Source organism: Thunnus thynnus, chromosome 14 (genome assembly GCF_963924715.1).
Source record: "Thunnus thynnus chromosome 14, fThuThy2.1, whole genome shotgun sequence".
NCBI lineage: Eukaryota > Metazoa > Chordata > Actinopteri > Scombriformes > Scombridae > Thunnus > Thunnus thynnus.
The window spans coordinates 14,287,641-14,311,378 of record NC_089530.1 but is presented as its reverse complement, the minus strand read 5'-3'; the positions used below and the strand labels follow the sequence as shown (position 1 = coordinate 14,311,378).

The following is a 23,738-nucleotide window of genomic DNA, read 5'->3' as shown; positions in this document are numbered from 1 at the left end:
CAGATATAATGATGGAGGAATTCCTGTCAGGCTGCTCAGTCTGTCCTGATGCTCAGAGAGACCCCTGCTGGCAAAGTCTGCAAATTACTATCCAATATTTGTGAGCTGGGGTCTGCGTGCTGCTGAAGCCCATGCATTAGGTAACATTTTCCATTTTACTGTATGCATGTAAACAGGAAACCCTGACACAGCAGCTGAAGGTCGGTTCCAGTGACCTTAAATGTAATGCCAATGGTCAGCATATTTTGCCATTAATGAAATATTTACTTTTTTCTTTCATTCATCGGTTTTTGATTTGAAATCTATCTGAAAAGCATCAGATAGCTTATAAAACAAACCAAGTAGCAATAAGTGAGTTCAAACCTTTTTGCGCTCAATAGAAGGAAACAGCTCAATTGGCCAAAATTAAAGCCACAAGCAGCAACGATCAGGTTTCAGGCTTCACAAAGGTGAGCAGTAACTTCAGCTGGTTTAATTCTGTTTAAAGGTATACTATGCAGGATTTTCCTAAAAACAATGTATAGACTTATATAAAGGTGATCCCTCTCAATCATCACTTATGGCCCACTAGAAGTGTGTAGTGGTGTATTTATCTGCAGAGACTCTGCCCTCTGCCTGTATTTTATTTTCTCATTATTTTGCTGTGTTCAGGATGTTTCTGGAGGTCAACCTTTGGGCAGTGGGTGTGTAGCTCCCAGCCCGGCTCTCTCCTCTGCTCCGCTCTGCTCTCTGTCTCTGTGTCATGGATGTATTAAGAGCTGCAGGTCTGTGTGTCTGCTTGACAGAGGGCAGGGCTGAGCTTCACACACACACACAAGGAGCAGAGAGGCCACAGTAAACAGGATGACACCCTACATTCACACAAAATCCAGTAATGCAGGATTGTGCAGGGGTATTTATTTGTGCTTTAGAACTAACGCCATGAATCAGTAAATAACATTTTACTTCTCAGATTCATAGCTTTGTTCTCGCCAGCGCAGCTTGCTCTCTTCATTCACTCTCTAGCTCGCTTGACCACCACTGCTCTCTCTTGCTCGCTCTGCTCTCTGCTCAAAGGAGTAAGACCAATCACACGCTTGTTTCATCAGCACAAAGCATGCAGCATTTCAATAATTGTGCACTCAAGTTTCAGCCATTTGTCTCTCCTTCATCAGATGCAAACAAAACTGGGTGTGTATGTTGAGGAGATAGCGCAGGATGTTTTCAGTGAGTTTTATCAGGATTGCTTAAAGGCGTCTTGAGTTATGAGCAAATATGTGATAGGGCACACCCACTCGCACCCATCAATATGGCACTTCAGATTAGATACTTGGCCCCAGAGTATGCACACCAAAATTGGTGAAATTCTGTTCATTGGGTTTTGAGGTACACCTTTTCTGCATTTGTGGCACCTCCTATGGGTTGGGCTCAAAACGCTTTGATAGATCTATTACCACACACGTTGTGAAGATATCTACCAAGATTTATAATGATTGGACAAATGGTCAATGACTTATTTCCTTCTAAGCCCTTCCCTTTGTGAAGTTTTTTTAGTTGATGATGGCGATGTTTTTTGACCGATCTTGCCATTTTATAATAGAGATGTGTATCTCAATCCCACAACGCTGCATACCCAATGTTGCGTTGATACAACATTTAATATAACAAACAATGGCGCAAGTGGTTGCGCCATTGTGGGAACTTTCCAGCATCATCATTTCAGTATTCAAAGGATGACTCACCATGAAACAGTAACTTCACAGAATAAAAAAAGACAACTAAGAGGTCAACAAGTTATTTTCCCTAAATGTGGTTATTTATTGTTTGTTTTTTTTTGCGCATCTGATAAGTTTTCAGATAAACCAGAAACCTACAACAGCAGAAAATAGCTATTAAATATCTCTTTAATGTATACTCTAATGTATACTGAACCATTGTGAAGATGAAGCCAGATTGACTCAGGAGCTGCATGTCACAAAAAAACAAGTAATAGAATGACCTCTATGAGCATTAACTGACTCAGCAGCCCCACACACTCTTCCATATATCATCATGAGCACTGTACAGGCGGGTCAGATCTAAACAGAATGTCAGTACATAGAAAAATAAATACAGTTTGCTAAAATGAGGGCAAAATTCTTTTATCAGTGATTGTACCATTAAAAATCACGTTTAAAAAAAAAAAAAAAAACCTTTAAGAGACTTTTCATCTTTTTACATTAGATTGAGTTTCTCGTAGTTCTAGGGAGGAATACATAGAATAACTTTTACAGAAATTACTACCTAAAAATATACAAGCACAGACACAAACATGAGGAGTAAAGCCAACAAAATGATTTTTCATAAAACAAACAGCGCAGTGTAATCAAGATCTAAAGAATCTTTACATGTAGCTCCTTGGTCTGCAGCTTTCTTAATTGTGATTAAAAACATTTCTGGGAAACTTAAGTTAATACAAAAGTCTTTTTTTTTTTTCTTATTTTACAATCCTGTCAAAACTTGTTTTTAAAATATTTTTGAGTAGCAAATTTGAGAAGTTTTCTGTTATTATGTTCCCTAAAGAGAGCACCCCCAGATAGAGAATTCAAGACAAAGCAAACAGTTCTGCAATGACAAGACAACAGATCCAAACCAGGTGCTTGTTGGAAATTTAGCGGGGAAAATGGTATCCAGTGTGCTGCTTTGGACTCACATCAAACAAGATGTAGCACAGTATTAAAACACTAGCCTTGTTCTCCCTGACCGGTTTTCTAGCACTGAAGCCGATGGACCTCATGACAGTGTGATGTCTGATACAGATGGATGACATTATATCAAGCATAGACTTACATGAAAGTTATTAACCATCACAATAAGAATGATCTAACAGCAATACTTATACATTAATATACTGCAGGTTTCAGATGTTTTACAGTTCTTACATTAGCAATAATAGAAAAGAAAAAAAATACACTGTCAATTCATAAGAAAAATAGATTGGAGTTAATAGTGGAAAACAGTGCAAAGAATATTCTGGGGTGTTTTTGTTTGCTTGCTTGTCTGTTTTTTAGAAATTGTTTACAAAAATAAAAAAAAAAAATTCAAAACAAGTCTAAAACATAGAAAATGAAAACACACTTCTGTAGCATCTGGTGCTCTCGTCCAGACATGCTGCGTACCACCTCTCTCCAGTACCTCAATGTTTTATGTTGTAGGTGTAGGTGAGCGTGTGTTGGTGTGTGTGCACTGGTTTGTGTGTGTGTGTGTCAGTGTGTGTGTTTGTGTGTGTATGTGTGTGTATGTGTGTGTATGTGTGTGTGTGTGGGTTTAAGATTTAGCGTAGTGGTTCTCAACTCCGGTCCTCAAGCTCCGGCACTGTACAGGTTTTTGTTCCAACCAGGTCCTACAAAAACAAATAATTGAGTTTTTAAAAACCGGACGTTGAATTTTTATGCTAAGAGTGCACACACTTTTCTGCAGCCTGCAAAAAAATAAGTTAAATAAAAGCTAAGCATTTCTTCCCTGTGACATGAGCACAACAGAAACAATGAGGTGCGTCGTCAAGGAAAACCACGCCTGAGAGACCCGAGGTTGGAACAAGAACCCACTGACATGGTCGCCATGGCGAGCACTCGGACAACAGGACACGCCAACTCTGGCTCAAACGCTGTGGTGAGCGATGATGGGGGGGTAAACACCCATGCACACACACCGCCACCCCGCCAGTCTCACCACACCTCTAAGAGGACTGACTGAAGCCGAGCGGACAAGGGCCAAGGCTGAGCACCACTGAGCATGTGCAACAATGTGAGGGAGCGAGAGTAGGATTCTGCTGAAACTGTCCTTCATGTGGCAGCACAGAGCTCCTTCAGTCCATCAACTAGTATCCCTTTCCCTAAACACTCTCCTTACATCTTTGAAACATAACTGAACAAAACAAACACAAGTAAAGTGAACACAAGTGCTCGAGGCCTCCCTCCCTGACTCCTCTCGCTAGCGTGTTGGCTCAGGTGGATCCCAGTAGGTTTAAGCATTGAAAAGGGGCTTGCTGGGACCTCAGCGCTCTACTGGGATGACTGGGAGTTGTCATTCTTGCTCTCCTGACTGGAGGGAGCCTTGTTGTTCCAGGGCGAGTGTGCCCCCAGTGCAGGCGAGCTGTTGAAACTGTCCTCATCTTCCAGGCCATTCGCCCCATCGAACTGCGTGTTCTCCAGCCGCGTGATCAGACGCTCGTCCTCGTCACCAAACTCCCCTCCCATCAGAGTGGGCTCTCCCACCATCATCACGTCCTAAAGGGGACAGTAAGGGCCGGTACATATTATCCCCATAATACAGGGGGGTGCGCGGAATGACTGGCTGCACGGACGAGTTGTAACTATTGCTTTTGGCCTGTTGTCTAGGTTAGATCTAACTGGGATGAAATCCAGATTTACAAATGAAACCTCAGACTCTAATAAACTTTTCACAGAATTCAAAATCAAATGCATTAGGACTGATACTTCAAGCAAAATTTTCAGGGACCGAGGGACCCCAGGTATGACATGTTGAGGTACTGGCGCCCTCTCTTTCTGAACCCAATCACAACACGACAATCTGTCGTTCCTCTAGAACCAAACAGGGTAACCCTGAAAGTTCAGTAATCCATGTGGCCCTGACTCCCTACCCCTGTTCCGAGAACAGGGGTTGAGGGGCCTCCCCTACTGGCCAGCAGTGGGCATCCCTGATCCTTGAGTGCTGCATCACGGGAGGGGGGGGGGGGGTTTCATTCCACCTCGGGTCTCGTTCGCTCAAGCAACCAAGTAAGCAAAGACAGCAGTGCTGTGTGAATCATGTGCTCTGATAGGCTTAGTGGTAACTCTGAACATGGTAAATCAGGTTGATTTAGAGAGAAAACCTAACTGTCCCACTGGAAATCAGAGCAAGGTAACCCTACCCCATGGCCCCAAAATATGTTAAGCATTACTTAGAGATGGAGGTCACGTGTACCTCGTTCTATATAAACCCATAAACCTGTGGCCCCAGAGGACCAGGGACTGCCCATCACTGGTTCACATCAGGGGGTCTACTAACTAAATCTACTCATCCCATCTTAATAAAATTGCAGAAATCAACCCCTAACCCCCCCCCCACCACACCTCAATATAAACCCCACCTCCAGAAGCCTCCCTAAGATATCTCTATCTTTACCTGTTTCTAAAGCTAGTCTTCAACACACTAAATACCCCAGCTACCACCTCCTATACCCACAAACTACTTTCTTACTTCTTCGCCTCTCATTCCAGCCCCTCCACCCCCCTCTGTCCTCTTCTCCCATGCCTTGCTCAGCTGAACTTGGAGGTGCAGATAGAGGTCAAGTAGATGTAATGCTTACAGGTACCTGGCTGGAGAGAGAAAAGCTGTTGGCTGGACTCTTCTTTTTGCTGTTGCTGTTGTTATTGCTGCCTCCACCAGAGCTCACGGTGCTTCCACCGGACACCTTCCTTTTCCGCCGCTTGTTTGGTGCTTGTCTGGCTGGCTCAGCTACAAGTACATAAGAGGAAGATGGTGAGATGTCATTATCAATAATTTAAACCTCTATAAATCAGTTGTTTCTGGGCCTGTAGGGGGGGAAGTAAACTGTCATAAAATCCACCTCAGTTTCAAAAACAGGTGTCTGTGTTACCTGGAGGTGCTACCATTCTTTGCCACTTTTGAAAGAGGCAAGTCTTCAGGCAGTCTCTTGGGCTCAAACTGTAGGTCTTATGCCTGGACATCAGCTCTTGCATGGGCTCCAATATCACACATAGCTTACGGAGGAAAAAAAAGAGGAAACATTAGGAAGAGTTTCCAGGTTGTCGCATGCGTAGTTGAGGTGAGTCCAATTACTAAGCAGGAAAAAGATAACCATAATTATAAAGGAGACTTGCTTACACGGAGGTAGTTGAGCGTGGAGTTGGACAGCCCACATCTGGTGATATTTTTAGCCAGTTGATCCAGCATCTGGGGATCCTGCATAACAGAGTTAAAAGGGTAAGAGATGAGTGGATGAAGGTACAATATGTGTATTTTAGAGTATGTATTTCTCTAAGTTTGGGACTTACATGCATAGCCAAAATGCTCCTGGGTAAGACCTCTCTGTGTTGTCTGATGCTGAAGTGCCACGTCTTGATCCTCATCATGTCATCAAACATGAACTCTAGGTACAGACGGCCCTCCACACAAACCTTATCCAGTAAAAAGAAATAAATAAAAGGTTAGAAGTCACAGTAGAGGGAAGGCTGTACATTTTTCATACAGAGTGACATTAATTGTACCTGTGTGAACATAGGTTTGCCGTTCTGGGTAACCATGGTGCACTGGTCACAGTCGAGAGATACAAAGTTACTGTGGAAGGACTCCTTTGGATGCTTCAAGACATAGAACAGCTCAGTGGCGCCCCCCTCAAAGATACTCCGAAAGTATCGTGGAATCAACGTCCTGCCAATGGCTGCAGACAAAAAAATGATCCACGATTAACGGTATAAAAACAGCTTCTTTGTCTTAAAAATCAACCTAACATCAGCATTTTCTTCGGTTTTTAATCTTTAATTAATCTTACTGTATCGTTTGGGTCCATCTTCTAGACAGAAAGTGATGGTGAGCATGGCATCATCCTCAAAGAACTCTGTGGTGAAGGCATCCCACCAGAGATTATCACAATCCTGAGAGCAGAGGAACAAAACAAAAAATCATGACATATAACTTCATTATAATAAAATGTATTTGTTCATATATTCACAATAAAATAAAACCGCACTGAGGAATATATGCTATTGTGTTCTCCATTTTAATGTCAAACAATGCTGGTTCAGTGTACTTTTAACAAAACAATTTAAGTAGGTCATATATCAAAAGACATAAACAAAGCTTCATAGTCAACCCTGACGCAAGTAAGAATGTAGTGAGGTTACTGTTTTAGATAACAGCCAATTATTTAGAACAATAGGTGTTTTGTTTGCTAGAGAAAGGTGAGGAAGTTACATAATATAATATGAATAAAAAAACACTATCACTGTACTAAAACTACTCAAAAAGAAGAAGCAGAAATTCTTGTTCCCTTAACTTAACCACTTCTATAACTCTTACTTGTCCACTGTGTGATCTGGTTAACAGAATACTTGTTAGTGTAAACCACTAGAAGTTTTCACATTGCATGAGAACAGATTTGCCAGCAGCTCTAAACATTTCCTAAAGGATGATTGGTCGTAAATGTCATGGAGGTACAAACAAAACTGAAGTTGCGAGGATAAACTTTCTAAATAAGGAAAGAAAGCAGAGAGCAGGTGTTTTGCTAAACTCAACTGCAGTGAAAATCTGTCCAATATACAGAGCTTATCGTACATGTATCTGTCGTAGTGTACACAATGACGGTCACAGAAAAAACACAGATTGCAACAGCTACTCACTTGCGCACTCAGCCATATAAACAGTTGGCACTCCAATTACATTTTAGTCAGGTTGATCAGATAATCCTATTAGAGCCTGAATGTAAATTAAGTCAGTGAGTTCTCAGGCTTAATTTCCCACAAAATCCCTAGCATGGTTAGCTAGACACAAACAGCAGCTGGGAGGGAAAAAAAATCTGAAAACATGGCAACAGTAAGTAGTTTAAAGGAGTCGCAGAATGTAGCGCTGCAGACTGTTACCACAACCGGCTTGAAAACTAAAGAGTGATTATGTGTTTTTTTTAGACATGAACACAGTTTGGTGTTTGTATGACTCTGTGAATTATGAAGCTGCTCCCACCTCTGTCCAATTCTGTAGCCTTTTGTTCAGCTCATATATCCGGTAGTCTGTCTGGTTCCCGTACGGTGTGGGTCTCCTGGAACAGAAAACAGGATTCAATACTGCAGTTGGAGCTGCTTCTGTGGCTTTTCCACACCCGCAGTGCAAACAAAAGCTATAAGCCAAGAGTGGCCTCAAACTCAGGTTAATTACAGGAAAGTTTAATTTCTACATTTTTGAGCAGGAATCCAGAGCACCTATGAATGAACAGTTAATCATGTACTTTTTTTTTTTTTTTTACTTTCTGAAAACCAACAACTGTACAAGTGTCAGTAAACTCACCCCATTCCTGGCTCCATGTATGACGGGGGGTACATGGGTGTAGGCCTGAAAGGAAAAAAAAAAAAAAAAAAAAAAAAAATCAGCAAACATTTTCTCAGAAATGTAAGAAACATTACGCAAGTGTGTTTTATGTACTATACAGCTAATGTATGATAAGTTATTATCTCTAAATCTTGATCTCAAAATTGCAGAAATATATTCTCTCAAGCCGATCACTGACTTCAACATCCTGTTTTTGTGAGCAGCAATATTTCAGATAAAAATCAGACATATAAAGTAGATAAAAATATTCAGTTGCACTTGGGAATAAGTATACATTTAGTTAGTACTGTAAAAAGTAACAAGAGCAACACTGTATATTAGTGTGACATCTGCCACTGTCTGCTACTTTTAATTAAACTGAATGTTGCTTCATCTCTATTTTTACCCTTTTAAGACGCATTTAAATCAGGTTCTGTCTAATCAACTCTTATTTGATTTTATTCCAATATTAATATCAAAGACGCACCATCTTTTTGCAATGATCAAACAGTACAGTTTAAAGAATGCGCCTCACAGGAGCCGCAAAACATCAAAATGTACAATTATTCATAAAAATCAATCAACATCTAAAAATAGACAAGCTGAAAACGTATCTAGGTCAAACTATAATAAAAAGTTACAGCATGAAAAAAAAAAAGATAATCTACATGATTAAATGACTGAGAATGCAGTTTCACTAGTATTTGACATATTTTCCTTTAGACAGAACATCTCGTGTCCTGACAGAAAACAGACACCTACCCCACATCTCTGTCCAGCATAGCGCCTGGGTGGAAGGGGGGAAAGCTGCCGCCGTTGGGGGGCTCCTTAGGAGAGTACAGCTTGAATGACTTTGACGAACAGCCTGCACACAAGTACGGAGCAGAGGAGGGAGGGGAAGGGGGGAAAAAAAAAGAAAAAAAAGAGCAGAGATTTAGAGGAGATTTAGATGACTTAGATTTAGCTCATTCAAATCACAGCATCATCTAAGTAATCTAATGTTGGATGATTTTGTTGAGATTTACTCATAAAAAAAATAAATAAATAAAAAAAAAAGCACACTATCAAAACAATTTCCCTGCTGCTTTCATTATCTAATGCATCTTCAATCTGGTAAATGGACAAGAAAACAAATCATCATAAGGGAGGGAAAAGCAGCGATATTTATTAGACTGCAGAAATCCGAGAAAACAATCAGTGAAATAGGGGGGACGCAAACAGAAGAGGTGGTCTGACATGTTTTTGTAACATCCGCACCATTATAGGGAACCCTCTTCTCTGCATACAGCCCAGCCCCATGTGATCCTCACCATGTTCCTCTGCACTGTGTGTATGTGTATGTGTGTGTGTGTGTGTGTGTGTGCGCGCATCTCCCCCTCTAGTTGCCTCTTTTACCCATCCCCCCGCTGCCTGCCCTCACTGTTGTTAACCCTTGTCTGCCCAGATAAGGCATTCATGCTCAAACAATTCCAGGCTCTGGGAAAACATCTATTCTGTATCTCTACTAAAAAAAAAGAGACCTCACACAGGCAGAGGCTGCATAAAATTAGGTCTGACTAAAGATATTTTAAACACTAGCAGACAGCGGCGGACTGGGAGAGTTGGGGAAAAAACAGATCTTTGAAATGTAACCCAGAGAGCTTCATCACAACCAACACAGATACTCTTCTCTTTACAGATATTGTTTGTTTCTCAAAGCATTTAAGTGTGTAGTAAACTGAAGAGATTTCAAATATGCTGCGCTGACACATGCATAATAGGGTACATAGATCTTGGCAACTTCGGGTTCATAGAAAATCCTGACTGTTTCAGTATTTGCCCCACTTGTTAATGTTGTTTATGCGTGCCCCGCTTATAAATCTGGCATCCGCAACAGGCACCACCTGAAGGTAGCATGATGTTAATTTGTTACTTTGACTCTGGCACAATTTATGCACAACACAGTCTGTCACTGTCAGCTTGGCATATAAAAAAAAGAGGATTGTACCAAATTAAAACCAGCAGGGGGAGAAACATGGACTCCAGCGCAGGCCACTCTACCGCAGGATCGAACCTAACTGGGATGGGGTTTTTTTTAATCTTTTCACATCACTGTTGTTGGATGGGTGTCCCAAAGGCAGGTCACTCCACAACTTATGGTGGTGGTCTGGTAGATTTGCTTCACTCACCAGAAAAATAAAAAACAATGATAATCTATTGAGTGACTGATAAAATTTGAACATCCACTAGTCATTTGGCCAGTGGACAAAAAAGTTAATTTAGCACTCTGACACAAACAGATGGAGAAAGGCTTGAGTTAGGATTAAGTATGCCCATGTGAACTCTGATCTGTCTGTCCTCATTCACAACCGAGTCTCTGCTCCTTGAACAACTACAACTCCTCCTTCATTTACTTTCACCCTTTTCTTCCTTGCTTCAGTATACCCGAGAGAGTCATAACAGGTCATCTTCTCCTCCCCATTACTATGGGGGTGAACCTGCTCAGGAGCACCCAACAATGGCTCTCTATGCATTACCTCTGACCTACAGACCCCCCCTCAACCCCCCCCTCCCCAACACCACCAGTCATTAGCCCCAGACAGCATTCACCCACATATGATCAGTCTTTGTTCAATCTGATGCACAAACTCTACTGCGACACATAAATCTGTTCATGATCACAATGTTTGCAATCAAACATGAAGAGGTACCTTTTTTCCCCCCTTATATATAATGCCAACATATTTTGACACAATTTCTGCATAAAAGCAGAAGAGCACATAATTTTCACCTCAATTGAACACCAACTCACACCCTTACAGAAGTCCAGTTGCCAGCTTTAAACCCATCTAAACAATATTGAAAGATTATGGGAGTTAGTCCAACTGAGGCATGGATATAATGTCTATTTTACTGGCCAAACGTGATGTCTATATAAAAGACAGAGTCAGGGAAGCATCCTGAACACATGACAAAGAGACATGAATGACTACAGCATTAAAGCATCCTTTGGTAGGAGAATCTGCTTGAGATCGGATGAGCACTCATGAGGCGTCACAACTTTTAATTGTGAGTTTGGTGCAGGTTAGTCCGTCTGAACTGGTCATTGCAAACAATAGATCCGCATCCAGACAGAGGCTGGAAGTGGCTCCAAGCCAATAAAAACGTCCGAAGCAATGTGCAAAGACTTCAACATACCTGCACTGACTATCGGTGTTAAGATATTTCTCTTACTGTAAACATACACCGCCGGTAATTAACGAGAAGAAGCCAGTATTCACTTTAACACACAGGGCCAGGCGTAAACTGAACCGCAGGGCCGCGTTCATTAACCGCTTGCAGAGGACGGATGCCATTGCTAAGCTATTAACCTTGTTGCTAAACTACCGTCATCACCGCGTTTTAATTTTTAATGCTTGTTTATAAACTGTTTTTAGCGGCTCATTGTGAACCAGTGGTGCTGCTTCACTACTGCGGCTGTAAGCTTGAAGTTACCTGCAGAGAAAGGTCCACCGAAACGCGGTGTTGCTCAACACCTCCGCTCGGTGTTTTCTAGCCAGCTAGCCTCGCTGCTAGCCGGGGCGGCTGGATGGTGAAAGCTCCAGCTCCGTCGGTTGATAACGCAGTCCTGTGGCCCCAAACAAGACAGCAAGCGAAGGAAACTAAAACACTCCCGCTAGTTCCTGTCAATGTGCAATTCCCTAATATATCTTTTAGGCGACATTTGTATGGAGGGACCTTTAGGGTGATACCTATCTACTACTACTACCGGACCCTTTGTTCCTGCCAGCCGAGACTCGAACAAACAAAGACCCCGCCTCCTCCGGGCTCCTCCGCCCATCCCGGCACACAAGCATCCTCGGCTGCAGACCTGCACAACAACAGGCCTGGCTCCCCTGACAGCCTGGGCCCCCAATTTGTCATGTCCGGGACCTGAGCGTGCATCAGGTACAAGGTGGGTGCCCATTGAGAGGTACAGTTAACAACCCATTAAGGGTAGCTCACTTTGTTTTCTCATTTCTATTTGATATTAACAGTTACATAATAGGCCCTGAGATACAAACAGTCATTCTGCTCTCAGATGGATTACTTGTGGTACATGCAGTGCAGTTTTTAAAATGCAATTGAGATGAATGTCAGCCCTTTCCTTATGCTACAAAGGAACAAGACTGCCTTAAGTGCATACATAAGAGCCCTTTCAAGGCTTACCAGATGATTGCATTACATATCTACTTAAAGTCACCCCTCCACTTAAAAAAAATATGTTTTTCTTCTTGTTCCTTCCAGTGGATGTTTGAGTTTCAGTGTGCAGAATGATGTATGTTCAGAGTTTGTCACTAGATGGCTTTTTTTTCCACATTCATCTGCCGAAAGTGGAAAGTTTCTCTGTGCTCATTGAAAATCCTATGTTAGCATGATTTGTGATATCACAAATAGTTTGGAACCAGTCCTGGTCAAATATTTAACTTCCATAAGTGTGATGTGGAAACTTGAAGCCTTCAGTGCACAAACACTGAGAATGGACTTTACAGTGAAGTAGGAGAAATCTTGTGTCCAGCAGGAAAACTAATAAAATTAAATATAATTGCATATTTAATTTTTTGTGGAAAAAGCACATCAGACAAAGTAAGTTTTATAAACATCTTAAAACATGTCTGGAGGCGATCTTTAACAGAAACTCCGATGACTACAACACTCATTACCAGGACCGGTTTGTCCTCTAGGTTACATCACTGGGCTCAGGGTTTTTTTTTAGATATGGGGCAATCTTTAGACTCATCCAGACAGAAATTAGTTGTGAGTTGGATGCAGTTTAAATCAGTCATTTTAACCTTATTTTAAATTTAGTGGATATGCTTCACTCAGTATAATGTAATGCCTTGTCCTTTGTTTGCATGTGTTTGTTGCAGCTCTTTTCTTTTTGCTTACTTTGGTCATGGTTGAAACATTTGTAATAACTAAAATAGTATTAATGTTAAGTATGTTATCTCTCTTTAAATGTCACATACAACAAAAAATCTTAAAGTCTAATGTGCAGCAAGTTTTGAAACTTCTACATTAAACCACAGACCATGAATTGACAGAATTTTGTCTCTGCAGTATCTTAGAATATTTTTCTTATCTGGTGCATTTATAAAACCTTTGTATGATGGGCGCCTAATGCATAATCATCAGTCATAATAGGCAGTCATGAGGAATAAAATGATAATAATTTGATAGGGCTGCTGGAACTATATGAACTAGCACTGGTCATTCAGTACAGTCTGTCCTGACCTTAACAATTCTAAAATGACAAAATTTGCCTTGATTAACATACTTTTTTTTCATTAAATTCAGTATGGGCTATGACTCAGAAATTCTCTTTGCACTGTTCAGAAAATCTGAAACGCTGACTTGGAGCCTAAACTTGCTGGTTAACTTTAACTCTGTAAAGGCTTATGAAAAATGATTGACTTTGATGACTCAAATCCTTTAGACCACAGTCCTGAGCCTTTCATGTCTCAGATTATGTAATGGGTATAATCTGCAGCCTCACTTTTAATCAATAACCACTCAAATGTTTACAAGCAATATATTTGAAGGGCAGAAACCCTTTTGTGGTCTCAAAGTGCATTTAAAGCTCAATTTGTTGAGGCTTTCACTTGAGCTGCCAGTCAGTTTGTATAATTATGTAAGCCAGAAGTGCAGATGAGAGAAGTCAAGCAATGCATTTCATTGAAAGGGCTGAGAGTAAACACATCTGACCCACACCATTCACTGTTACTGAATAAACCCTGAGCAGAGATTTAGAGTATCCGCTGCAGCTTGTGGTCATGTGTTCAAATCACAGGAGGGAATATCATGTGTGTGAATTGTTGAATACATCATATAAGCTTGGAGCTGGAGTTTCATACCATAATCACACAGCTGGAGTATATTTCTTTGAATGTTTAATTTGATCAGATTCCTCTCTCCTTCCCAGAGCATCTGATTCATTTCATACTTTTACATTTGGTACTCCAAATGCATTCCTGATAATATCTAATATGAATATCTTGCAACACCAGGTTCATTCCAGATGTTATACAAGACATCGAAAACTTTTTCTAGGTAAAGTAATCTAATCTAAAGAGTTGCCTTTGTATTTATGACAGGACATATATTATTGCTCAAATACAGGGGGGATTACAGACAGACTAAAGCCTTCTCTGAAAACAATGATTCCCAGTCTGTTGTCTGTCCTGTCTGTCTACGTTGATGGACTGAAACAAGAAGACATGTGATAGAGCAGCATCTCCCTCTGCTGGCAAACACTGCAAACATCTTCTTCATTCCTTAGAACAGAATAACATGAACTATAGCCAGGAGTTCATAGTGCTCACTATTCACAACTAAAATCTTTACTATTAAAAAAAAAAAAAAAACTAGAAATCTATCATTTGTATCATTCAGTCAGATCTTTAATTGTATTTACTAATCCCATGATTATAACAATCAATAGGTTTTACATGCACAATACTGCTTATAATTTAACACTACGACATGTAAAGAAAGTCTACATTATCTACATTATTACTGCATTAAAATAATAAAGATGACCCAAATGGAAGTGCTGATTATATGACTCAAAATATGGGATATTGCATGTAATCTCCGCAGTATGTGCTGTGGAAATGAATCAGAATTGAATCCTATTTCATGTATTCAGTAAGAATCAGATTTAGTACACGCATACACACAGAGTACTTGGCAAGAAGGGTCTGGCAGGCAGTGATAACATTGAAGGTGGAGTCAGAATATGGCATTCATATATACTAGAATGGAGTTCTATGTCAGGAAGCAGCTCGGGGAAGACATGTACCTATGTATGTGGATCGCAAAGCATTCACCCTGAGAAATGCATGCAACAGGGAAAGCAACACTATGACTTCATTTCTACTCTAACAGAGTAAAACATAACATAAATCGATTTTTGAATTACTGATATGATACCTGACCCTGATAGAGACTGAGGTTTAGCTCAAAAACAGCCTTCAAAACATTTAGCAAAACCTTCAGATGCATTCTGTCTGTGAGCAAACTTGTCACAAGGAGCGTGAAGCAGCACTGAGAATATCTGAAGAGAGCGCTGGTGAACATCATGTTCAGATTCCTGTTGCTTCTTTAGATGCCACAGTGGAAACACAAACCTAGTGATAACACAAACCTAGTGATAACAACACAGCAGCAGACAGAACTAAACACAGACAGCACCCAGAGGATGCTACTGTGGCTTGACAGGAGACGGTTAAGCAGCATGTGTTAACAATAAATTAAAGGATAACAAAAAGAAAGCGAGTATCTGAACGTCTGTGTGCAGGACACTTACTGTAGACGTGAAAAGTCATTAATCTGAAACCACAACACTAAGAGTTACCCAATCCCTAAACTATGCCGTAGAGGATTGTTGTTGTCAGACAGGACCTGGTGCAGAGCCACTTAATAAACTTTTTAAAGGGTAGGTTGAGGCAGTGAGCCCCATTAATATAACAGTCATTTTTACAGCCTTCTTGTTGTGCTCACATCCAGAGAATTAAACAAGCTGTCCTCCTCGCACCTTTCGTTTTCAGCACAGCTCTGTTTCAGAGCCCTGTTGCCGTCTCCTTCTGTGTCAGTCTCGTGTATTAAAGACTGCGCAGCTTGCACATCCCTCACAAATAAAGGTGTGCTTTGATACAAAATCGTTTCTTTCCTTCCCACGCATTTAGTTTCCTCCCCATCCTCCCCCTTCTGTTGGCTGTGTGGCACATGCCAGCTTTCCTCTGCCATCCTGTCGGCCCGCAGCAGATGTGACATCACTACAGCTCGTCTCCACTCTGCACCCCCCCCTCCACCCTCCTCCCCCCCCCCCCATCTCTCTGACTCCCCAGCATCTCTGTCTCCCACGCATTCCTTCTTTCTCTCTGCCTCTGCACACACAGCCATTTTGATCTAGCAAACAAGATCTGAGAGACTCACAAGGGTAGAGAGAAGAGGGGTAGAAGAGAAGAGAAGAGAAGAAGTAAAAAAAAAAAAAAACTAAGGAGGAAAAGAAAGAGAGACGCAGGCTGCAGTGAGATAAAGCTGAGGCAGTCATGTTGTTGTGTAACGGTAATCAAAAAAGCCCTGGCTGTTTGGCTGCCATCTTGGCTCTGCTTTAAGTCACTTTTCTCCAATCAGGAGCCATGTGACTTTCTGCATGAGGTAACACCACTGTTATGGCAAAAGGCAGTAAAAGAGGGATGAGGGAGTGACACGGAGGGTTAAAGGAGAATGAGGGGGAGAGAGAGTGAGACAAGAGGAGCAGAAATAGGAGGGAGGGGTGAGAGTGAGATGGGTGAGAGACGGAGAGAGTGGCGAGCAGAGTGGAGCGCATGCTTGAGTGGGTGCATGTGAGAATGGGGGGGGGGGGGGGGGTATCTTCAGCTCACAGGCATCACAGGCAATCTATTTTTACCATTTAGTCTGAACAAAGGATGTGATTGGCTCCACTGTGTTAGGACGGATCCCCTTTACATGGGGAACAAAGCCTTAAAAAGGCTGATTCACAGCAAAGTCACAACAACAGCAGGATGTCACAAGGTTGTCAATGAACAAGACAGACAAGGGGAAGTGTGTTCTTGGCTAGGCTCACATTCTACCACATGAATACAGACGTGCGTTCTATAATATTCCCAACAAAGCAAAGACAGCCCAGACCAAAGGAAAAGAGGAAGTGATGTCAGGTTAAGAGAGGTCATTTGTTTTTCCGATGCAGATTTGCACACTCAAAGGACAGGGAGGATCCTCCGTTCACCATCGAACAAGAATGTAAACAAACCAGCCTTCAAATATAACGATTTACAGCATGCACAAAGAGAGAGAGAGAGAAACCTGAAAGGCAGAGTTGATCAGTGTTGTTCTGTGGTTATCTGAGAGATCCACCAGCCTAAACTTGCCCTAGCAGGCTCCTCGTGAAGGTGTGTGTGTGTGTGTGTGCGCGAGCGTACGTGCATGCTGCACATGGCAACTCCTCTGGTGGACCTCATTCTCTGTGCATCCTTCGCAAACATGTGGATGCCATTAAAAGTTTCTGCTCCACAGTAAAAAGTCTGTCAACAGAGGGAGCGAAGGAGGCACAGATACTGGAAAACTACAGTATGGGAAAGGGCGCGTGTGAGGAAGCCAGATAGTAGAGAAGAGGAATGATCTGAAAAGAGAACATCAAGCAGTGGCCTCTCTAATATTATTCCATCTGATAAGAGACTGCCAATGAATCAGAGCAGCCCCATTAAAATGATACTGACACCCTAATTCAATCTTCCCTCTCTGAGATCCCCCCCCGAGCAGATGCTACGATTCAATTTCTATCTGTTACTCGCTCCCTTGTGCTGCGCAGAGCTTGTCTCCTGGCACTGCGAAGCTTTCACTGTGCACAAGGCAACCGTCTCTGTAGCCTGCCTCATCTCACTGGGGTACCATTAAAGAGAAAACTGCTCCAAAGTCAAAAAGGATCAAATACCCTGAGGGAGAAAACAGATTATAAGATCAAAAAAAAAAAAAATTGCCAAAACATGTTGCTTGCCAAAGAGTAACATGTGCAGGCAGACACGTACTAGAAGAGATTTCCTTCCTCCTGCTCTGATACAGTAGCACAAGAGAAGAGCGTGGATAGTGAGGAAGACACTATAACAATGAGAGTAAAGCATATTTTATGTAACCTTTAGTTAAAGCTCAAGAGAACAAGAATCTTGATTTCAGGAAAAGCCAAACCAAGCGTAACAAATGCATAAAAACAAAAAAAACAAAAAAAATGCAAAGTCACAATGACAAAGAGCTGTCTAATATCCAAACAGCAGCTTAACTACAAGCAAATTCAAACTCTTAGTTAAGTCTTCTTAAGTACCCTCATTAATGGTTTAAACTCATCAAGAGAGACCAGCTTTAAACCATTTTGCAGTGAGTCAATTGAAGTACTTTTGCCTAATTCACTTCCGACCTCCGGGACAACAATTCCTGCAACATAAAGCAGTGATTTCCACCAACTCTTCTAGACATTTAGGAGCACAAATAATCAGGAAGCAGTCTTACAGAGGCCAGATAAAGCTGACAAAAAGAGTGAAAAGATTCAGCATGCGAAATAGTTATTGATATCTCAGTATCTCTGTATGTGGCAAAATTCAGAGAGCCATTGATCTGCTGCACAGCAAGGCTGGCGTGACTGAGAGGGTCTGCTGAACAACTCAATTCTAAAGTGTGTTAGCCTCAGTCTATACCCTTGTTTTAGGACGTGTTGAGAGTGTAGCATGGCTTCACTAAAAAACACACACAAACTCACACTCACACAGCTTGACGTTGGCCCTAGGCGGCTTTGCAACGCTTTTACATAAGTCATCTTTCTGACAGCACCACTGAGCACAGAGACGGAGGAGGAAAGAGGGGGGAAAGAGAGGCAGAGAGAGAGAGAGAGAGAGAGAAAGAAAGAGAGACTCGGCACTCACCGGGACAAGCACAACCTCCAACAGACATCTTCTCACATGTTGGGCTCTGCTCTGAACGAAACAGCTGCACTCAGTCCACACGCTGCTCGCATGGGCTAACTCTGAGGAAAACAACACAGACAGAGGGGTGGAGAGATAAGAAGGAGTGGTACAAAGCAGGGCATGTACACCACAACTACACTCCTCTCTCTCTGTCAGAGGCAGGAAGTTGGCACTGGTGCTCTAGCTGCATCATTAATAGGCATATTGCAACACAAGTGGGAGGGAAAATGAGAGAGGAGGGAACTAGGAAGAAAGAGCCTTAACGGTATGTAAGACTAGAGTAAGTAATATGGAATGGAGTGAAGGAGCATGTGTGTATGCACGTGTGTGTGAAAGGAAGAATGCAGGAGGGAGGTAATTAGAGCAAAGGAGAGGAAAATGTACAAGGTGTGTGTGTGTGTGTGTGTGTGTGTGTGTGTGGCAGTGATGCATTGTCTATTTTTGCCCGGTGCTGCTGTGGGAGATAAACATACTCAGTAGGCGCCCAGAGGCAGAGGGTCATTACTGCCAAACAAACACACACACGCACACAAACACGTACACACTCGCTCACACACCCTGCCTCGTGTATGACAGATTTCCATCTCTCTTTCTGCCTCCCTCTCTCTCGCTCCGTCCGTCTGTTTTTCTGCTGCAGAGAGAGAACTGGTGTTAATCACTACAGACAGTATCGATTAAAAATGCAAAGCCCACCTGGAGCGCAGGGACACTGGAGACCCATGGGAGACAGGAAGAGCGCCCACGCGCAAAATGTGCACGCGCTTGCATTCACAACCGACAGGAGCCGCGTGTAAACAGTCTGCAGACTGTTTGCCCAGCAGGCTTTTTTCTACTCTTTTCTCACTTTTTTAATCTTACTTCACTCTGTCAATTTAATCTTCTCACCCAGTTGATATTACCTTGACCTTTCTGCAGCCTGATGTGGCTGTGATGTGATTTCGTTTCATTTCCTTTCCCTCCTCCGCGTCTCTGGTTTCCCTTCCCGTTCATCCCATAACTTCTCTGGCTAGAGCGTGCCTGTCCTCTGAGCCAATAATCTCGAAATCTCACACTTCACTACACAAACACACGACCACAGAACTGACTCCCATGAGCTAGATGTCTTTGTTGCTTGTGAACATGATCCTGTCAGATGGATAACAGACTGACAGAAAAAAAGTAAAAGCCCTGAGTTTACAGACAATACATTATCTGACAACTTCAGACTCAACTGACAGCAAAAAACATGCACATACAGCCTAGTATATCCGTGAATCTCCTGCACCACAGAGGCCCCCCCCCCCCCCGAGTGAGTTAAAGCACAGTTTAACAAAAATCAGATCCCTGTTGTCTGTCACTCACAACCAATATACTAACAAAAGACAAACAACTGTCTCCACTGAAACGGAAGCTGACAGGCACATTCCCCACACACCAGCACACTGGCAAAGGCATCACAGTTAAATGTCATACACTGTGTCAGACACTGTTCTCAGGACCGAGACACAATGAACAACCCTGCAGGCCTCCTCTTCTTTTCCCTTTACTTCTTCTTCTCCTCCTCCCTCTTTTCATTTCCCCTTCACACACGCGCCACTTTTTTTTTTTTGTTTCAGTAAGGTCTGTCTCTCTCTGAGTCTTCCTCATCTCTCTCTCTGCTATTTTGTCACTGTTCTGGTCTTTGTGCCGCTCGTAGGTTGGGATCTGCGGGGTTGGACGTTTACGAGAAGATCCTGCTACTGTAAAATGCTCTGAACAAAGGCAGATATGAGAGATAGAGAGAGCAATCCCCAGCACTGCAAGAGAGACACCAACAAAAAAAACAGAAAAGGAATAAAAAAGAAATAAGAGCATGCGAGAGAGAGAGAGAGAGAGAAGAAATAGAGGAGGGGTGCGTGAATGTGATTTGGGAAATGGCTTCTGTTTCCAGGAGCGATTAGGCTCTGATGCTGAGCACTTCACCACTGACTGCACTGTTAGGCATGCTCTCTTTTCTCACTTCCTCTCACTCTCCTACTCTTGCAGATACAGAGATTCCCGCTCAGTCAACACATCCGCACATCACTCCGAAAGCTCTCTGAGAATAATGAAGTTCCCCCTCCTTTTTGCCTCCTTCTCTCCACTGTGGGAACACGCAGCAGCAGTTCCATAACACTATGTGACAGACAGCAAAGTGCCTGCACACAGACACGCTGACTGAGACGCACATCTACTCAATACACTCTTAGTATGTTGTCCCCTGATAGCAGAGAGCACTTGCTCACATGTACTGACAATCCTTGTTTAGTCCTAAATGCCAAACAAAATGTTTTAAAAGGCTCCTGGTGGCGTACTTGTTATCTGATGAGTTCATGCCATCAATGCTTACCTCTGAGTCTTTTGTCTTGCAGCTGTTCTGCTGGCCCCCTCTTTCTCCTCACTCTCTCTCACAGACAAACACACTCAAACATCCTCAGTCTCAACGCTTACCTTTGTCTTCCTCTTTCTTCTGCGCCCACGCTCGCTTGCAAAAGTCTGCTCGGGTCAGCCACGCAGAGGAAACCAAGCTGGGCCAGCACGTAGAGAGAGAGAGAGAGAGAGTGTGTGTGTGTGTGTGTGTGTGTGTGATGAGCGGATGCAGATAGGAGACACAAATGGAGGGGGGATCTAGCAGTGTGCAAATTGGATGATGAGAAGGAAGGAAGGAAGGAAGGAAGGGAAGGAAGGAAGGAAGGAAGGAAGGAAGGAGGAGGTGGTGGAGGAAGAGGATGGGGAGGAGGAGGGGGGGGAAGGGGTGGGGGGTTGGGGGGGGGCAGCTCTCAGCTGCACTGGTATGAATATGACGCAGAGGCAGCAGCCAGAGCCACTTCTCCTCTCCTCTCTCCACTCCAGCCCCATCCCTCCATACCCACTGAGAGAGAGGAGAGGGAGAGAGAGGGCACTGTATCCATGGCAACGGCAGAGCAGCGGTAGGTAGCAGTTAGGGAGTGTGTTGGGGCACAGTGGTGTTCCTCTCGTTCTCTGTCTCTCTCTCACACACAGACGAGCTCATAAGTCTTTCAGCTTCCACGGATGTACAGTACACAGCCTCTGATGCACTACCCTATATATACATATGAGGGCCAGTGAATTCATTAGGACATGACAGGTAATGTGAAGCAGACTGGTAACAAGGTAACAAGAACAGCAGGGTCATGAAGTAACGTAATAACTTTAGTGTTAGATTACCTTTGGTCCTCTCACCACACAAAGTGCTGGACAGGAATAATGTGAAATACTGCAAACGTTGATCTGAGGAGACCATTTTGGACTTCTTCTAAAAACACCAATGATAAGTATACATTCACAACTTCCTCAAAACTGGGGGAAAGCCAGAAAGCTCCAACTGTCTCTCAGTGTGTGTGAAGCCTGTGAGAGACAGAATTTAGACAAAACCAAAGGAACAAATATGCAAGTTTCTTCCAGACATCGACTTACAACTCATCACCATTACAGTGCAGTCTTTTGTTTAGTGACTTGCCTTTTTTTTCCTCACATACACATACAGTACTTCAAGAACAATTCGGTGTTCGGTGTCTTGCTCAAGGACACGATAACATCTGGACAGAAAGGATTTAAACTTCCACCCTTACAACAACTGCTAAGGCCACCCTACCAGGCGTTTGCATATACAGTATATATAAAATATCACATGCCTTGGCACATAAATAAAAGTGATTTGTCCTTCATGGCAAATGCATGTTCTACAACAGGAAAGGCAACAAGGGACGCAATTGATTAGTAAGGCTCTTAATTGTTGCCTTAGGGATTCCTGGATCGACGCCAGAAAGCACTGCACACAAAGGCAAAACTACACTGCAGCGGGTTTGTAACCTGTTGTGTCTCTTGTTTTGAGACTATTCAGCAACAAAAAATGTTTTATAAATTCACCATAATGCGTGCATGGGTTTACTGAAGAGCTCTGCCACAGTAAAGAGGCTGTTGGAGAATGTGGCAAGATTTGAAGTCTTCTCCAGCAATGGCGGCCACATAGTAGTTTCATTCATCAAACAGCAGAGAATAAATTACAAATGTAAAACAGAGTAGTGGAAGTGGTAAAACACAATGGAAGACCACAGTGCGTGTCGTGTGTGTGTGTGTGTGTGTGTGTGTGTCTGTGTGTGTGGCTGGGCTCACCTCTAATCCATTTCTGCCGGTGGGGCATAGGGAATTGCCTATGGCTTTTTTGTTCCATGCAGTACTAGTTCTAATGAGGAAAATATCACCCCCACTTTTTATTTGACCCAATTTTATCCGCACCTCTCTGTTTCACAGCCTCTCTTTTTGTTCACTTATCATACATCTTCCTTCCAACAAAAGGACGTTGACCAATGTACTTTATTTAATTTACTTCCCCGGCACTAAGGGAGTACGATTTTCCTTCTCAGAGTTAATTTTGTATGTACAAAAAACATTAGAAAATTTCAAGGTCCATTTACTAGCTTTTTACTGGGGTTTGAGCTGCATCTATGGTCCTCATTAGCTGATGCAGTTTGCTCGGTTGTCATCTCGTTACCTTAGTATGGAACTCGGGTCATGTGATGAGCCGGTGGTCATGTGTGGGTTGGGGGGATTGTGGCCACTGTCTCGGTTTAAGAATGGTCTTTGGTGTCAGATATGAATGGCCTCCTTTATCTTTCTCTGGCATCCACTGACTTCTGGAAAATAGAGAATGTCATTCTTTGTCAGGCCAACATGTGCACCAAGAATAGTGATTTTAAATCAACATATTTTAAAGGACTAGTGTTTAAGATTTAGTGGCATCTACTGTAGTGGTAGATGCCACTTTTGGGCCCAATAGCGTCATGTGATGTTGTAATTACATGGTTTGGCCACCATGACAAATTGGCTTCACAGCCCGGCGCTGTTCCTGAGGGCTTGACACGCTCCCTATGTGGATATAAAGGACTCATTCTAAGGCAACAAAAACACAATTATTCTTATTTTAAGGTGATTATACACTAATTAAAACACACTCATGAATATTATATTCCATTTCTGCCAATAGATCTCCCTAAATCTTACACACTGGTCCTTTGAAATAAATGTTTAATATGACCTGGAGACTTTAGCCTTGATGCGTGTCAAGTCCATTTCTGATCTTATTGTTGTTTGCACTAATGACTGTTCTCACATTGCAGCACTTTACTTAGATTTTGTTTAATAGCCTATTTATAT

At 42.5% G+C, this 23,738-nt stretch overlaps 1 protein-coding gene across 6 annotated transcripts; it reads right to left on the bottom strand.

The window, feature by feature from the left end:
* Positions 1-1,773: 1,773 nt before the first annotated feature.
* Positions 1,774-21,106, bottom strand: ldb1a (LIM domain binding 1a). 6 transcript variants are annotated; one of them, XM_067610055.1, is made up of 12 exons: positions 21,012-21,106; positions 18,522-18,622; positions 8,827-8,929; positions 8,044-8,088; positions 7,723-7,798; positions 6,536-6,638; positions 6,252-6,424; positions 6,039-6,161; positions 5,869-5,946; positions 5,621-5,744; positions 5,330-5,478; positions 3,443-4,247 (listed from the first exon to the last, which is right to left on the bottom strand). In XM_067610055.1, the coding sequence occupies exons 2-12, from the start codon at positions 18,547-18,549 to the stop codon at positions 4,023-4,025; spliced, it is 1,227 nt and encodes a 408-aa protein (XP_067466156.1). In that variant the 5' UTR covers positions 18,550-18,622; positions 21,012-21,106; the 3' UTR covers positions 3,443-4,022. The 6 variants fall into 6 exon arrangements, with proteins under 6 accessions (XP_067466160.1, XP_067466161.1, XP_067466156.1 ...); XM_067610056.1 differs by lacking the exon at positions 21,012-21,106 and adding an exon at positions 20,911-20,929; XM_067610059.1 differs by lacking the exons at positions 3,443-4,247; positions 21,012-21,106 and adding an exon at positions 1,774-3,361 and having other exon boundaries at positions 18,522-18,719.
* Between the last annotated feature and the right edge of the window lie 2,632 nt (positions 21,107-23,738).

Bases quoted from the DNA above. Each gene is read 5' to 3' on its own strand.
- ldb1a (XM_067610055.1), bottom strand. From the start codon at position 18,549: ATGTCTGTTGGAGGTTGTGCTTGTCCCG. The intron at 7,799-8,043 runs GTGAGTTTACTG...TTTCTGTTCCAG, and splicing joins TACATGGAGCCAGGAATGGG to GAGACCCACACCGTACGGGA. The intron at 5,745-5,868 runs GTAAGCAAGTCT...TTCCTCCGTAAG, and splicing joins CCACGCTCAACTACCTCCGT to CTATGTGTGATATTGGAGCC.